The sequence below is a fragment of the Neolamprologus brichardi genome, chromosome 11 (assembly GCF_056152115.1).
Source record: "Neolamprologus brichardi isolate AB-2024 chromosome 11, ASM5615211v1, whole genome shotgun sequence".
NCBI lineage: Eukaryota > Metazoa > Chordata > Actinopteri > Cichliformes > Cichlidae > Neolamprologus > Neolamprologus brichardi.
The window spans coordinates 20,445,449-20,463,923 of NC_142114.1; the positions used below are offsets into that span (position 1 = coordinate 20,445,449).

General features: G+C 42.0%; 2 protein-coding genes across 4 annotated transcripts in view; one reads left to right on the forward strand and one right to left on the reverse strand.

Moving 5' to 3' along the window:
• The window catches only part of LOC118454250 (uncharacterized), a 32,081-nt gene that overhangs the window by 8,911 nt on the left and 4,695 nt on the right, over window positions 1-18,475 (reverse strand). The window lies entirely within an intron of this gene.
• LOC102799223 (cytochrome P450 4B1-like) lies at window positions 424-15,019 on the forward strand. Its single transcript, XM_006791667.3, has 12 exons — window positions 424-699; window positions 879-1,023; window positions 1,128-1,172; window positions 1,265-1,392; window positions 1,547-1,671; window positions 1,780-1,934; window positions 2,038-2,144; window positions 3,157-3,347; window positions 3,488-3,621; window positions 13,281-13,345; window positions 13,764-13,846; window positions 14,199-15,019. The coding sequence occupies exons 1-12, from the start codon at window positions 508-510 to the stop codon at window positions 14,374-14,376; spliced, it is 1,548 nt and encodes a 515-aa protein (XP_006791730.1). The 5' UTR covers window positions 424-507; the 3' UTR covers window positions 14,377-15,019.

Consider the following 18,475-nt stretch of genomic DNA (forward strand, 5'->3'; position numbering starts at 1 on the left):
TGGATTTGATTGTGTTCATAATTCTTAAAATAACCTCAAAGTATTTAGTAACTATATGAAGGAACAAGTATGTGACAGGCAAACAGAATAGCCAAAAAGAAAACCTACATTTTTGCGTGTGATGTTCACTTTACATAAGAAGAAATTCTCTCGGTTAACAAACAAAGTAATTTTTGATAGAATTTGTAAATATTTTTTTAACCGCACTTCTTCATAATCTACTTTTTAATTCGATACTCTTCCCATATTAGCATCTTCATCATCCCAGTTCTCATTTTCCGCCGTAATGATGTTGCTGTTGCACTCCTGCGCTCAAAACGCCGACATTTCCGTCAGGACATCAAGTCAGCGTTTTATTGATTGTCAGATTCCCCGCCTACCGGAGACACTACTGAAAACCTCGCTTTACCTCCAGCACTTTTCAGAAAGGTGAGCTCAGATCACCTTTTGCGCTTTGTTGGGGAGGTTTTCCCGCAGGCGGAGGCGGAAGACACTTACACCTGCGAGATGAAACTAACTAAAACTTTCGCGGAGTTTCAGCTGGGCTGGCCTCACATGCATTACGTCTTTGCTGTTCTCTGTCTTTTTGTCGTCGTGTATAAATTAACAATTCTACTTGCGAAAAGAAGGGAAGCACTGCGAAACTTCCAAGCTTTTTCGGGGCCGCCGCCACACTGGCTGTTTGGACATGTTCTCGAGGTAACTGTCTCAACACACTCGCAGCAGCTGTAACATGTGTAACCGTCCAGTAAAACGGACCACACCATGTTGGAGAACACCATTCTGCAAACAGAGACACACAGTTGACAAACAACACAATTTACACGAGTAAAGTCTGCCTGCTTTGATGTGTTTCAGTTGTACTTTTTCTCTTTCAGTTTAAACAAGATGGGACCGATATGGACAAGGTAGTGAAATGGGGACAGGAGTACTCATATGTTTTTCCAATCTGGTTTGGCCCCTTTCTCAGTATCATCAATATTCAGCATCCAGATTATGCAAAAACTATCCTGACATCATCAGGTGTGAGAAATGTTTTACTAGTTGTTGTGTTGATGCACATTTATAACTGTGTAGTAAAGTTAAAGGTCCCTAACACCGTTTTTATTTGTTATGTTTCCTAACAGAGCCAAAAGATGATTTTGTCTACCGGTTTATTGAGGGTTGGATTGGTAAGGCTCATTTGTCTCCCTTCTACAGCATTTTGTTAAAATGCAGATTTGTTTGTTTTGCTGCTTTCCTCACTCGTGCACATGTTCTTCAGGAAATGGGTTGTTGGTGTCAGAAGGTCAGAAGTGGTTCCGCCACAGAAGGCTCTTAACACCAGGTTTCCATTATGATGTTTTGAAACCATACGTAAAATTGATGTCAGAGTCTGCTGAGACTATGTTGGTACGTTAAAGACAATTTAGTTGCATAATTGATAAATAAAAAGTCAAAGTCATGATGTGTTGGTCAGCACGTGTCAGTAAATATCATAGAAGTAAAGCAGGAGCAGTGTCTGTATCCTGCAGAGAGATCACATCTGTTCTCTCATTGTTGGCAGGATAAGTGGGAAAGTTATGCAAGCACAAATGAGCCTTTTGAATTGTTTAAACACGTGAGCCTCATGACACTGGACAGCATTATGAAGTGTGCCTTCAGCTGCTACAGCAACTGTCAGACAGAGGGGTGAGCCCAGATGAATCTTTTTAAAGAGTCATTTACAGTGTCAGTTTTATGTTGAGTCGTTTGTTGTTGTAAATCTGCATTTAATGTTTGCCTCCTTTGTCATTTCAGTGGAACAAATGCATACATCAAAGCAGTTTATGACCTCAGTTTTCTAATTGACCTTCGGCTCAGAATGTTTCCGTACCACAGTGACCTCATTTTCCACCTTAGCCCACATGGTTTCAGATACAGAAAAGCCCGTCAGGTGACCCTCAGTCATACAGGTAAGCTTTGCTTTGATTCATCTGAACCGTTGCCAAAAATCAGTGAGCCTCACATTATAGTGTCAGATCTACAAATGCTTGCATTTTATATTCTTTTCTAAAGAGGAAGTTATAAGAAAGAGGCAAGAAGCACTAAAGGAAGAGAAGGAGCTTGGACAAATACAGGCAAAGAGATATTTGGACTTTCTGGACATCCTTCTCTTTGCAAGAGTATGTTATGTGTCATCAGTTTCAGCCTCTTACTTCAACACATTTCACTTTGTAGGATTTGCTTAATGTATAGGCAAGTCACAAACTGGGGTTTTCCTGCATAAAGGTCATACAGAAAATAAGGCAAGTGCCAACTTGAGATCGTGTTAGATATCTGAAGTACTGGCCTAAAGCTGAAATAGCATATGCATGCAGCAAATAAGCAAAGATGCATGCTGTTACCAAGCTGCATGTTAATGTCCTCTGACACAAAGACGATGATCAGCCTTTTCACCCTCGTGAGCAGCAACCTGAATACAAAATCTCTTTTGTGTAGAGACTGGTCAACACTGGTTAGTGTTTTGTCCAGTTTTTTTTCCAAAAACTTCTCTAAACGGCAGCTTGTAGGGGCTGTCTCAGCTAGCATGTTTATTCTCTTAGTAGACTTAGCTTTCATGACATGGGTTCATGCTGTGACTCACTCTTCATTTCAACAAAGTTTAAAACACATTAAAAGACATAAAATGATCCAATTTTTATTTATTTTTTATTTTTATGCATTTTAACTGAAAATCACACAAATTGAAAAATCTTATTTATATCACTTAAATACATAATTGTGTAATATTTGTATAATATTAATATAATCAACTGATAATGGAAGAATAGAAAGAATTCTTCCTTTATGAGTATATCATAGCAAATAGTTGTCCTTGGCAGGAAAAATTTAAATCAATTATTAACTGCATGGCAAGGGTTTGCTTAAAAAAACAAACAATTAGTGCTATATATGGCTTAAGAAGAACAGCGGACCTTGATACTTGGCTGCTGAATAAATTCCCAATTTTATAAAGGCATCTGTATAAGGATGAATGTTATCCAGCTAAAGCTGAGTTGAAGTCGGGTGATGCAGTAATATAATGAGCCTGAACAGTAAAAGTAACAAAGGACTTTTATTGAGAAGCCCAGTTAGAGTATAGTGCAGTACAGTCTGTCTTTAATCAACTGTAAATATCCTTTATTTCACCGCCAGGATGAGAACCAGCAGGGTCTGTCAGATGAAGATATGCGGGCAGAAGTGGACACCTTCATGTTTGAGGGCCATGACACCACAGCCAGTGGCCTGTCTTTCATCCTCTACTGTCTGGCCTGCAACCCAGAACATCAGAAGATTTGCAGGAAGGAGATTATGGAGGCCTTGCATGACAAGGAAACCATGGAGTGGTAGGCTTATGAAAGGACAACATTGCAATAGGGAAACAAGTTGGTGCCATTCTGTGGTACCAAAATTTTATTAGGAGACATATAAACAAGATTTCTTATTAGTTGACTTCACTAACATTGCATGTCGGTCTCATTTTAAGGGAGGATCTCAGTAAAATCCCATACACTACAATGTGCATAAAAGAAGCTCTCCGCCTTTACCCCCCTGTACCAGGAATTGCCAGAAAAACCACCAAAACTGTAACCTTTTGTGATGGGAGAACAGTGCCTGCAGGTCAGTGGTTTTACTCTGTTGTTATTATCAAAGAGTAAACATTAAATGTCTTCACTTAATAATGCTTTTGGAAACATTTTATGCTACATGGTAAACACAAACTCTTAACCGACTTTGTTTGTCTTTACATACATAAATTACTTTTCTTTACAATTCAATAAAGGACCTATATTGACTTAATACTTATTACTTTATTATTCTACAAGGGTACGTTGGTATTATTTGATTGTATTGTCACATACAGTTTCTTTTCTATAAACTAGTATAAATCTCTTAAACGTGTGGTGTAATTGCTTTGTCAGTGCAGCGTTCTTCCAAATGGGAGTATGTAAATGTTGGCACCAGATTATTATTATATACATTATATGGGCAGAAAGTAAACCGCTGCCTACACATTACACTCACTGGAACTGCTCAGCCATGGGAACCCAAGAGCCATGAAGCTCCAGGCACACAGTTTTTGTGCTGATGTTGATTCCAGAGGAGGTTTAGAGCTCTGCAGTTACTGAGTCAGCAGAGCGTTGGAGATTTTTATGCACTCTGCAACCTCACTGTACAGAATGGTGCACATCAGACTAATGCTCGGTTGTGCTACAATAGTTATCCTTGGTCAGAAGGAGAGGCTGACATCCAGGGAGTAGATTGTAAGAGGTGGAGTTTATTTATACTCGGATTGATGGTACAAGGAGATATGGCATGGTATAGGATGTGGATGGGTGATATGGTGTGGTTTCTGCGATCAAGAACAGGAAATACAGTAGAACATGAATAAAGATTAAAGGGTAATAAAGCTGGCCACAAATTCCTCCACAACAAATCTGCTAAGGGAGTGCATCAACCTGATACTGCTTCATAAGAGCAATCACATTTATTAAAGTACTACCCAAAATGGGCCACAAGATGGCACTCCAACACAAGAGATGACATTTTTTAGCCCCAGCTCTTCTCATGCCTTCGGCCTATCTTGATGGTGTAGGAACCAAAGCAATCAACTCCAGTTGACAAGAAAGCAGGTTTGTGGATCTGGAGTCTTGCTGTGGGCAAATCAGCCATTTTGGTGAGAATTTCTGGCACTCTACACATTGTCTTTGATGTCTCCAGATTACTTGTCAACCTCTGATGATCCAATAAGTGTGCCCTATCTCTGCAAAGACATGCTCTGGACTAGGGTGCAACAAAATCACATCAAAGTACTGGACAAGGAGCTTAGTTAGTGGGTGTTCGGGAGGTAGCACAGTAGGGTGTATGGTGTCTGAGTCCAGACCTTCAGCGCATCTCAGGTGACATCCAACCCTTATCAGGCCAGTAAGCGGATCATATTGAAGGCAGGGCGAACAAAGTTGACTATTTGGGGACAGAGGTTTTCCCTTCATCAAGGCCATCACATCTTCAGGGAAACATATTGAGCTGACTTTAAGATGGCTATCTCTGCTTCCACACGATCAGTGGCGGTCATTGGAGGAGAAGCTGCCCCGTGATGAGCATGGTAAGTGGCTTTCACAAGCTCCTCCCAAGATGTGAAGTTCCTGGGGCTGGAGTAAGAGACTTTGCCACTGTGACAAGGCCACATAACAGCCCCTCATCTGTAGTCTCAGCCTTACCAGTAGGGCCAGTGCACTGAACTTTGTTGCATAAACTGGGGGCCCTGAGCCCAATGGCTGGCTGATGAAAGACTACAGAGTCCCTTCCCCCTTGTGATGTCATCAGCCAGGTTTTCCACTGACATGACATACCTCCACTGGTGAGAACCATTGAGCTCCTGGATTTCAGCAATTCAAGTCCCGACAAAGACCTTGTAATGGCAGAAATCAGATTGCAACCAACTCAGCACAGTAGTAGAGTCAGTCCACAAGATAGTATTTTGCAGCGGTAGAGTAAGCTAGGTTTGGAGAGTCTTAGCAAGCTGCGCTCCAGTGAGAGCAGCACTGATCTCCAGCCGAGGCGTTGGCAATCTCTTCCGAGGAGCGAATCGGGATCTTGCCATCAGGAATGTAGTGCTGACATGTTCGTGGCAATCTGTGGTCCTCAGATAAGCTTTCTCTGAGGCATCACAGAACACATGCAGCTCAAAGGTGAAACTAGAGAGTCTGTAACAGGTGGCATATAACACCTTGGTAAGGTAATGCTCTGCAAGTATGGTAGCTCCTTCTCCCATTCTACCCAGGCGGCACAAAGGACACCGGTGACAGGTTCATCCCAGCCACATAGAATGTACAAGAATCTTCCCTCTAGTGGTATAGGGAATGAGAAACACTACAGGGTCATATTGGCTAGCAAACACCTTGTACGCATTGCGAAGAGTTGGTGCTGTGGGCAAGGTATCAGTGGGGCAATGCCAACATAATCCAAGCATTGACTCTTGTGGGTCAGCTTGGTAAGAAGTCAGCCAGAGCTCACAGCTGTCAGAACGGGCAGTAGTAGGCAGGTAGGACACCACCTCTGGCACATTACTGGCCCACTGCAGTATTTCAAATCCTCCCATGCCCAGTAGTTGCCTCGTTTTATCCAGGAGTTGTTTAGCTTGGTGTGGAGTCAGAAGCGACTGGAGACAGTTGTCCACATAAATGGCAGTGTGGACAGATTCGTATACATCTTCATTCCCCCTCACGGAGGTGTTGCACATGCCGCTGTAAAGCATAAGTGGTGCAGCAAGGGCTGCAAGTCATGCCAAATGGTAACAGTCACCATTCATACACATTAGGTGGATGCTCCTGTTGTCCATCCCTCCAAAGAAAGCGAAGCAGAGGCTGATCTTTGGAAAGCAAACGTACCTGATGGAACATGGCCTTTATATCCCAGCTTATGGCCACCGCATGCTGGCGGAATCGGAGTAACACGCCAAGGAGCAAAGGGCTAAGCGTGGGGCCTGGCAGCAGGAGGTCAGAGTGCAGTTTGCTGGTACAGGAAGATGCAATTGAAGACTAGGCAGGTTTTGTTGTTGTGATGCACAAGATGGTGTGGAATGTACCAGGATTCAGTTGAACCATTCACCTCCTCTGGAGTCAACTTTACCAAATTGCCAGCCTTCTCCACTGTCTTGACGTCCTGGTTGTATGTCTGTGCTCTGCTCGGGTCCTTGCATAGTTGATGCTTATTGGCTCTTTGAAGAGCCATGACAGCCTCTTGAGGTGCCTTCACCTGAGGAAACTCTTTGCAGCGAAGCAATGGAGTAGCTAACTGTTTTTGGGCTGTCTTTGATTTAAGGATATCTATTGCCTACTGGTCCTCCTTTGACCTAGTGACCTCCTTTTCATTTCTGAAAGAGAGGACATCAATATACCACAGCCTTTCAATATTTTTGTAGAGCTGTGGTGTCTGTGTGATGAAAGACGAGCATAAGCATGCCTGTTCATCCGCTGGATGTGGTAGACTTTTGGCAAGTCCCTGTAGCGCCCACCCCAGCTCAGTACAGACTGCTACTAGCCCTCCAGGTGGTCCCCGGATCACCGGTCAAATGGGAGTGAGAAGGTGCAGGTGATCTGATCCAATCAGGATCATAGGTTTCACCCGGCTGAAACCTTTGAAGGGAAGTCTTTGTAGGTGGCTGTACTTCTTTTTGAGTGTTTCCACTGGACAGGATTGCTCAGCTAGAGCCAGTTGTTCTACTGTGAAAGCATTCAGTATTTGATGCCTCATCTTTGGCTTACCTTTAGTGGACACTTCCAATGATATGCTTCCCCCATTCAGCTGCAGGACATCCTGTCTGATGGTTTGTAGGGAAAGAACCTCATCTGTCTGGGCAAGGCCAAGGAACTTCACAGCAGCAGGCAATTTTATGGTTCTCTCTGAACCATCATCCAGCACGGCAAAGGTGTCCATGGTCCTCTTCCCATTGTGGAGTTGGACTCTTACCATCTTCAACATCACCTTACCGGAGTGACTGGGATGGTCAACATAGATAGGTGATGTTGGCATCCTGTCGGTGGCGCTGTCACTTGGTGTTCGCTCGCTCTGTGGTATAGTATCGCTTCCTGTTCCTGCTCAAACACAGTGGTGTTTCTGAGTAGCTTATTTGCTTAGCAGTTTAATTAACAACTTTTAAATACATTCTTTTTTCACAGTATAATCTTCACGTGCTTCATCCGAAGCACACTTTCTGTGTACTCACTACCTAATTTATAGCCAAAGTATTCACTCACTGTCTCTGTACTGTTTCGCTAGTTTAGCTCATAGCCGACCCGTTAGCACCATGGCTACTTCACCTGTCCCTTCTGCACTTTCTTGCTCATTGTGTCAGATGTTTAGTTACTCCTCGGCCTCCTTTAGCAGTAATGATATCTGTAACAAATGTAGCATATTTGCAGCTCTGGAGGCCAGGATTACTGAACTGGAGACTCGGCTTTGCACCCTGCTATCACCCTTAGCTAGCCAGGCCCCTGTAGCTGGTGCAGCCGAAGATAGCGTAGGCCCCGCTAGCTGTTCCCCGGCAGGTCCCAAGCAGCTGGGGAAAGACGGCTGGGTAACGGTGAGGAGGAAGCGTAGTCCTAAACAGAAGCCCCAGGTACACCACCAACCCGTTCATGTGTCTAACCGTTTTTCCCCACTCGGTGACACACCCGCTGGGGGTCAAACTCTGGTAATTGGTGATTCTGTTCTCAGACATGTGAAGCTAGAGACACCGGCAACCATAGTCAATTGTCTTCCAGGGGCCAGAGCAGGCGACATTGAAGGAAATTTAAAACTGCTGGCTAAGGGTAAACGTAAATTCAATAAAATCATAATTCACGTCGGCAGTAATGACACCCGGTTACGCCAATCGGAGGTCACTAAAATCAATATTGAATCGGTGTGCAACTTTGCCAAAACAATGTCGGACTCTGTAGTTTTCTCTGGTCCCCTCCCCAATCAGACCAGGAGTGACATGTTTAGCCGCATGTTCTCCTTAAATTGCTGGCTGTCTGAGTGGTGTCCCAGAAACGATGTGGGCTTCATAGATAATTGGCAAACCTTCTGGAGGAAACCTGGTCTTGTTAGGAGAGATGGCATCCATCCCACTTTGGATGGAGCAGCTCTCATTTCTAGAAATATCGACAAATTTATTAAACCCCTCAAAACATGACTATCCAGAGTTGGGACCAGGAAGCAGAGTTGCAGTCTTACACGCCTCTCTGCAGCTTCTCTCCTCCTGCTACCCCCCCAAAAACCCATCTCCATAGAGACTGTGTCTGCTTCCAAAAAGACAAAAAACAAACTAAAAACCAGCAACAAACAACTTAAACATTTACAAAGAAAGAACAATACAGTATCCACATCTGAACCAAAGAGTAAAACAGTGAAATGTGGATTATTAAATATTAGGTCTCTCTCCTCCAAGTCTCTGTTAGTACATGACTTAATAATTGATCAACAAATTGATTTACTCTGCCTTACAGAAACCTGGTTGCAGCAGGATGATTATGTTAGTTTAAATGAATCAACACCCCCGAGTCATTCTAACTACCAGAAATCTCGAAGCACAGGTCGAGGGGGCGGAGTGGCAGCAATTTTTCACACCAGTCTATTAATTAATGAAAGACCAAGACAGACTGTTAATTCATTTGAAAGCCTGATGCTTAGCATTGTCCACCCCAGCTGTGAAACTCAGAAACCAGTCTTACTTGTTATCATCTATCGTCCACCTGGGCCTTACACAGAGTTTCTGTCTGATTTCTCAGACTTTATATCTAATTTAGTTCTGAGCTCAGATAAAATAATTATTGTGGGTGATTTTAACATCCATGTTGATGCTAAAAATGACAGCCTCAACATGGCATTTAATCTGTTGTTAGACTCAATTGGTTTCTCTCAAAATGTAAAAGAACCCACCCACCACTTTAATCACACTCTAGATCTTGTTTTAACATATGGCATAGAAACTGAACATTTAACAGTGTTTCCTGAAAACCCTCTCCTGTCTGATCATTTCTTGATAACATTTACATTTACAATAATTGATTACGCAGCAGTGGAGAGTGGACTTTATCAAAGTAGATGTCTTTCTGAAAGCGCTGTAACTAAGTTTAAGAATATAATCCAGCCACTGTTATCATCGTCAATGCCCTGTACCAACACAGAGCAGAGCAGCTATCTGAACGCTACCCCAACAGAGGTCGATTATCTTGTTAATAATTTCACCTCCTCACTACGTACGACTCTGGATACTGTAGCTCCAGTGAAAACTAAGGTCTCTAATCAGAAGTACCTGACCCCGTGGTATAATTCTCAAACACGTACCCTAAAGCAGATGACTCGTAATCTGGAGAGGAAATGGCGTGTCACAAATTTAGAGGATCATCATTTAGCCTGGAGAAATAGTTTGTTGCTTTATAAGAAAGCCCTCCGCAAAGCCAGAACAGCTTACTACTCATCACTGATTGAAGAAAATAAGAACAACCCCAGGTTTCTCTTCAGCACTGTAGCCAGGCTGACAAAAAGTCAGAGCTCTTTTGAGCCAACCATCCCTTTAACGTTAACTAGTGATGACTTCATGAACTTCTTCACAAATAAAATTTTTATCATTAGAGAAAAAATTACCAATAATCATCCCACAGATGTAATATTATCTATAGCTACTCTTAGTACCATTGATGTTAAGTTAGACTCTTTTTCTCCAATTAATCTTTCTGAGTTAACTTCAGTAATTACTTCCTCCAAACCATCAACGTGTCTTTTAGACCCCATTCCTACAAAACTGCTCAAAGAAGTCCTGCCATTGATTAATTCTTCGATCTTATATATGATCAACCTATCTCTAATAATCGGCTATGTACCACAGGCCTTCAAGGTGGCTGCAGTTAAACCTTTACTCAAAAAGCCATCTCTAGACCCAGCAGTCTTAGCTAATTATAGGCCAATCTCCAACCTTCCTTTCATATCAAAAATCCTTGAAAGAGTAGTTGTCAAACAGCTAACAGATCATCTGCAGAGGAATGGTTTATTTGAAGAGTTTCAGTCAGGTTTCAGAGCTCATCACAGCACAGAAACAGCTTTAGTGAAGGTTACAAATGATCTTCTTATGGCCTCTGACAGTGGACTCATCTCTGTGCTTGTCCTTCTTGACCTTAGTGCAGCATTCGATACTGTTGACCATAATATCCTATTAGAGCGATTAGAACATGCTGTAGGTATTACAGGTATTGCACTGCAGTGGTTTGTATCATATCTATCTAATAGACTCCAATTTGTGCATGTAAATGGAGAGTCCTCTTCACACACTGAGGTTAATTATGGAGTTCCACAGGGTTCAGTGCTAGGACCAATTCTGTTTACATTATACATGCTTCCCCTAGGCAGCATCATTAGAAGACATAGCATACATTTTCACTGCTATGCAGATGACACCCAGCTCTATCTGTCCATGAAGCCAGATAACACACACCAATTAGTTAAACTGCAGGAATGTCTTAAAGACATAAAGACTTGGATGGCCACTAACTTTCTGCTTCTTAACTCAGATAAAACTGAGGTCATTGTAATCGGCGCTGAAAAGCTTAGAAATATGGTATCTAACCAGATTCTTACTCTGGATGGCATTACCTTGGCCTCCAGTAACACTGTGAGGAACCTTGGAGTCATTTTTGACCAGGATATGTCCTTCAACGCACATATTAAACAAATATGTAAGACTGCGTTCTTCCATTTGCGCAACGTCTCTAAAATTAGAAATATCCTGTCTCAGAGTGACGCTGAAAAACTAGTTCATGCATTTATTACTTCCAGGCTGGACTACTGCAATTCATTATTATCAGGATGTCCAAAAAACTCACTGAAAAGCCTTCAGTTAATCCAAAATGCTGCAGCAAGAGTACTGACAGGGACTAGAAAGAGAGAGCATATTTCTCCTGTTTTGGCTTCCCTTCATTGGCTTCCTGTTAAATCCAGAATTGAATTCAAAATCCTGCTCCTCACATACAAGGTCTTAAATAATCAGGCCCCATCTTATCTTAATGACCTTGTAGTACCATATCACCCTATTAGAGCACTTCGCTCCCGCTCTGCAGGCCTACTTGTTGTTCCTAGAGTATTTAAAAGTAGAATGGGAGGGAGAGCCTTCAGTTTTCAGGCCCCTCTTCTGTGGAACCAGCTTCCAGTTTGGATTCGGGAGACAGACACTATCTCTACTTTTAAGATTAGGCTTAAAACTTTCCTTTTTGCTAAAGCATATAGTTAGGGCTGGACCAGGTGACCCTGAATCCTCCCTTAGTTATGCTGCAATAGATGTAGGCTGCCAGGGGATTCCCATGATGCATTGAGTTTTTCCTTTCCAGTCACCTTTCTCACTCACTATGTGTTAACAGACCTCTCTGTATTGAATCGTATCTGTTATTAATCTCTGTCTCTCTTCCACAGCATGTCTTTTATCCTGTCTTCCTTCTCTCACCCCAACCGGTCGCAGCAGATGGCCGCCCCTCCCTGAGCCTGGTTCTGCCGGAGGTTTCTTCCTGTTAAAAGGGAGTTTTTCCTTCCCACTGTCGCCAAAGTGCTTGCTCATAGGGGGTCATATGATTGTTGGGCTTTTCTCTGTATCTATGAAGCGCCTTGAGGCGACATTTGTTGTGATTTGGCGCTATATAAATAAAATTGAATTGAATTGAATTGAATTGAATAGATGACACTGGATGCAGTACACATGGTCAGAATATTGGGGTTTTGTTCTTTACCCTTGGCAAGGACATGTAATACAAGGAGGTGTTGCTCACCACAAGTGCTGCAGGGTTTCTTAAGTGTGCCTTCAGCAGAATGATTCCAGCCACATCTCCAACATTTATTCTTATCTTTGATCCAGTCCACAACAGCGGCCATGTCTAGCCTGGGGAAATTATTGCATCCACTCAAGTAATGCTCTGTTCCTTCAGAGAAAGGGCAGTAAGGCTTGAAACTTTCTCTTTTCTTCTGCATTGCAACAGCCTTTGAACCTGGATGGACCACAGCAGGTGGTTTTGTGGCTGTGGGGTTGGGTCCATAATAAATGGAGGCCAATTTTGTTCTGTGTTTGGCTTCCAACAGCTCCAGCTTCTCTGAAGCATACAACTCTGTGGCCTGTCAGGAGACCTGCATGGCTTGGGTCTTGCACTCCAACCACTCTGCTAGGACGAAGAGGGTATGAGTGCGATTTGATCCAGACTTGGTTAAGGCAGTACTCTGCAAAGCTATCCCGTTAACTAAAAGGGAGTTTGATAAGTAATGAGTCTACATGGGATCCACATTGGAGTTCACTCTCTGCCACCCCGTCCATAGTGGTAAGCATCCCCACTAGACTGGCAACTGACAGGGAAAACACTTCAAAGGCTTGTGAGTCACCTGGTTTTATGAATGGTGTACACAGGATGGCGAGAGTTCACTCTGTATCAGCTGTCGTGGCTGACCATACTTCTGTTCGAGAGCCCTCATTGACTAGTATATGGAGGTATACAGCACTTGGGAACTTCAAGTGATCGAGCAAGATCTGATATTTATAATCCTCAGAAAAGCGCTTGTGAGGCCCAAGAACACTATCCAGTCCTTTCTTCAGTAAAGCAAAGTCTCTCTCCTTCCCAGAACTAAAATGGTGAGCATGGGCTTAGGAATGCCATAGGAGGATATGGTGTATGCTTGTTTAGTTTGTATGATAATGATCAGCTAGACACACCCTATAATCTTTTAATAATAATAAACTAAGTACACATTTCTTTCAAATGTAGGTTCTGTTGTTGGAATAAGTGTGTATGGAATTCACAGGAATGCATCTGTCTGGGAAAACCCTAATGTAAGTAAAGACAATTTTATTCCCACCCCAACTTACTACATGGAATACATCATCAACAGAATCTATGATGAAATAAAATTATGAAGTTTTTCAGCACTCTGCTCATAAGGCTGCATATAATTTATCAAATAACTGAAGAAGCAATCATGAAACTGGGGCATTAAATGAATTACTAGTGTTGTATTTGCTTTTTTTGTTTTGTTTTTTTTGTTTTTGTTTTTTTGTGCTGTATTTGCTGAGGTGGGTAGGTCCCTGGTGCCAAAGTGGACCTCAGAACAGATTCAAGCTGGTTTAATGACTTACTTTATTATGTGTGTCAGAATGCAGTTTTCTCTGCGCAAGTGGTAAGAGTGATAAGGTTCAGAAAACAAGTAATACACATAACACTGCTCTCTTTCTTTGTCCTGTATTACATTAGGTCTTTGACCCTCTGCGTTTCCTACCAGAGAACATTGCCAAGAGATCTCCTCATGCTTTTGTGCCCTTCTCAGCTGGGCCAAGGTTTGTCCTCACCGGAAACTATATCACTGTATAGAGACCGTTTGTAGTAGTCTCAAGTATGTGAATGTGTAACTTAGCACTGACCCCATTTACATCAACACAATAAAAACTGGCTTTATAATGGGCTAAAGCAAGTAGGGGAAAGGGTGAACGCACTGTAATCTAAGATTGATCCCATTTAAAATACAAGCACCTTTGGCCCTGAATGTTAAAAAATAACATACTATACTCATCCCTCCTATTCGTTTTCGTCATGTCCTAATCTCAGAAGGATCAAATTATTTTCAACATTTTTCAATTCTTTTGACTATATCCTTGTATATTTCTTACATTTAATATTTTCCTTCCTCAGAAACTGCATCGGTCAGACCTTTGCTATGAATGAGATGAAAGTGGTGACAGCTCTGACACTGAAGCGATACCAGCTCATAGCGGAGCCCACTATGAAACCCAAGATCATCCCCCGACTGGTTCTCCGCTCACTCAATGGCATCCACATCAAGATCAAACCTTTAGACGCAGAGAGCTAAAGTGCACTAACTGCAAGAACTGCTAAAAATTACTGTATTTAGAAAGTAAATACTTTATGTTGATTTGAAATACTTCTACTATGTAACAAGCTTTTACATATATATTCATGGACTCTGTCGTGCAGTTTATGTTTTGGGAGAAATTGTCATTGAGAATATGTGTCACAATACATTGTATATAATTTCCCCAATTTTTTTTTTTTACAAAAATAACAGAGATTACAAATACAAATACATAAATATGTCCTCATTCAAAAATGTCTTGTGACCCCTGCATTGGCTTATGGGATGATGATGTCACAATGAAAGTGACATCATCACAGTGAAAATGTAAGCAGTAAAAGGAAAAAGCCGTCGAAAAAATGACTACTCAAGTAAAGTTCAGATACCTGAAAATTCTACTTAAGCACAGTAATGAAGTATTTGTACATCGTTACTTCCCATCTCTGCCTAGTGGTGGCTCAGGTTCGCAGTATCAGTTTCTCAATGACAAGATCTCCACTCAGATTAAAGAAAAAAAAAAACCTCAGCCGGAAATGGCAGTGTTAACATAACCATTCTTATTAGCACGACCTAAATCATCTGCACACCAGGGATGTTCCTGGCAATTAATTGTTTAGTCAACTAAACGAGGGGGGGGGGGGATAGACTAACCAACTAGTCTCAAACTAAGAAACACTCAAAAATAAAGTTAAATTTGAAAACCATTTAATGGAAAGTTTCAAAATAAATGATCTGAAAACCATTTTAAACAGTTTTTTACATTCTTCAGTAATGAATCATGCGGCACCTTGCATTGTGCATTATCAACATTACACATTATACTCCAGAAAATTCACTTAAAACAAACCAATGTTATATATGAAATGAAAATGTAACTATAACAGATGTTCACGTATTACTAAAATATGACAAGTTAACATTGGAAAACAAATAAATTGCAACTGAAAGGCCCAGAACTTAAACGATTTCAAGTACTTAGTTGTTTCTTTGTATGTATTTTGAAATGTATTAAAACCCACAAAATCAGGAATTAGAATACTGTGAAGACATCAGCCCATATTTTACAGGTTTTCCCAGGTGTCATCAAATTGCTTCACTTTGGTTCAGTTGCCCCAGTTAGATTCAATATGGGGAAGACTGCAGACTTCACAACTGGCCAGAAGAGAATCATTGATACCCTCCATTGGATGGGTAAGCCACAAAGGTTCATAGCTAAGGAGGCTGGCTGCTCACAGAGTGCTGTGTCCAAGCATATCAATGGAAAGTCTAGTGGACAGGCAAAATGACCAAGATGACCATGGCCTTCAGTGGATTATCAACCAGAGAAAATTCAAGAATCTGGCAGAGATCCAGAATGAGGCAGGAGTCACAGCTCCAAAAACCACCACATTCAGGCGCATCCGGGAGATGGGCTACAACTGTTGGGTTCCTCGGGTCAAACCCCTTATGAGCCTGAGCCAAAGTCAGAAGTCTCTCAACTGGGCCAAGTAGAAGAAGGACTGGAGTGTTGGCCAGTGGTCCAAGGTCCTTTATGAGGTCATCACCTGAAATGGTTTTCCAAAAGTCTTGAAGGAGTTCCTAGAGATGCTGAGCACTTGTTGGCCCTTTTGCCGAGCACTCTGTGGTCCACCTCATCCCAAAACATCTCCATTGGGCTTAGGTTAGGTGACTGTAGAGGCCAGGCCATCTGGCACAGCACTCCACTCTCCTTTTTTGCCAGTTAGCCCTCACACAGCCTGGAGGTGTGTTTGGGGTCACTGTCCTGTAAATGACGCTCCAGCTAAACTCAAACCGGATGGGATGCATGTCGCTGTAGGATGCTGTGTTAGCCATGATGGTTCAGTGTGACTCCAGTTTTGAATAAATTCCCAACAGTGTCACCAGCAAAACACCCCCACACCATCACGCGTCCTCATCCATGCTTCATGATGGGAACCATGCATGTCGAGACCATCCGTTCACTTTTTCCGTGTCGCACAAAGACACGGCGGGTGGAACCAAAGATCTCAAACTTGGCGAAGCACAGATTTCCGCTGGACTAATGTCCTTTCCTTGTGTCCCTTGGCCCCGAAAAAAGACAAAAACACATGATGAAGCCAGATAATTATGCTGTTATCATTCACTTATCATTCAGTGCAAGTGAAAAGGTTTCCATTTTTATTTACACCTTTGTGCACCTTTGTACACTGTGCGCCAGTCTCCTGCAGGCCTGTTAGACAGCATGTGTACATGCTTCTGCAAACCAGGAATCTGATTCACCATCTTGCTTTAGGAAGGCAGAGATAGAAGTGAATATGTGGGGCGAGACCGCTGCACTTAAGTCCCGACTTCAGTTTCACTGCCTATCTCCGCTGTTAGACAGGCCAGGTGCTGGAGCAATTTCACAACAAGAGTTGTTAAAACGTGTGCAGAAGTGTCACAAAGACACGCTATAATCCCCTTCTGCAATTCATGCACAACGGGTGAAAGTATCAAGAAGTGCCAGAAAGGCTCACGAGTCAAAAGTACTCTTTTATTTACAGTCATATTACAAAATCCACCCAAGAAATCCACACACCCACAACGACAAAAAGTTACCAACACAGGTTGGATAAAAATGAAATGACATCCTCTTTCTTTTATCTCAGATTGCCAATCTTTCGCTGATTTAAGATCCTAATAACTGATCACTTGAATTTCCTGTGAAAACTCCTAAAATGCATTGCATCTTCTGTCGCTACCTTATAAAGAAATAAACTCAAGCTGACTGGTTTAACTTTTTGGCCCATGTCAGACCAGGCTCCACATAAAAAAAAAACAAAACAGTGTTATGTGGCAGCCTTCTTGGTCAGAATGTATGATGCGCTGAGACCACAGCATTTAATCTGCGATTCCAGCTAGGAACCTTTGCTACAAATCACTTACCCTCTCCTCTCAATTACTATACGGCTGTTCTGTCCACATTTTAAAAAGAAAAATCCAAACCATTATACAATATAAGATGTAACACAATTTAATGGTCCACCGAAACATGGCCAATTTAGCCACAAACTTGGCCACAAAAGTTCATTTAAATGCCCAGCAGAACAAAACTGTGAGAGTACACCTGTGAGGGCAACAAACCAACCAAAGTAATATACTTGAAAAAGCCAAAGAGCACATATGTTCAGAATACTGTTTGGACAGGGCAAATAGCTTATCAGCGACATGTGAACGTTTAGAAGCTTGAAGCTCCACTTTCATGTGATGCCACATCTATAGCAATAATTTCTGCAAGTGTGTAGCCAGTGTCACCAAAAATGATGACCTTTGTGCACAACCCACCACCTAGTGGGTTGTTGGAAAAAACGCAGGACACTTAGGTTCATATGATGCTGGTCTAATATATGGAATGAAAAGCTTGCAGTCAATAATACACTTGTATTATATGTTTCCATGATAAAAATCATAACTGTGTTTTGTCAGAAAAGTACGTTTTGCTTTCCTTTAATAGTATTTTCAACATTCTAAAGAAGTGAAAAAAATATTGATATTGTAGAAAAAATACAACCTTACATCAAATTTGTCAAAAACGTAACTAAATGACCCACCATATCTTCGTAATGAATCACTCAGATAACCATACCTGCCACTTTGAGCCTCAGATGCTAAGTCCTCTAAATCAGCGGTCCCCAACCCCTGGGCCTCGGACCGTTACCGGTCCATGAGTCGTTTGGTACCGGGCCGCAAGAGTTGAGGCTCAGGTGTGAAATGTATAGTTTTCAGGGTTTTTATCGGTTTTCAGCGTTATTTTGTTATCGTTTTTATCGTTTACTCGGTTTTCCTGGGCCTTTTCACGTGTGTTATGAATAAATTTTCTTTTTTTCGGTACCAGTACTAGTTTTATTTTGTTGTATTTATCCGCGACACCTTAAAGGCCAGTCCATGAAAATATTGTCGGGCATAAACCGGTCCGTGGCGCAAAAAAGGTTGGGGACCGCTGCTCTAAATGTATTTTAATCCTCTTTGCAATCAGTATGCTTCTACTTATCAGCTACCAGTTTAACAGATGTAGACACATCTTGTGACAGACCAAAACAGAACTTGTGTGATGACATCGAGAACACAAAAAAGTAAA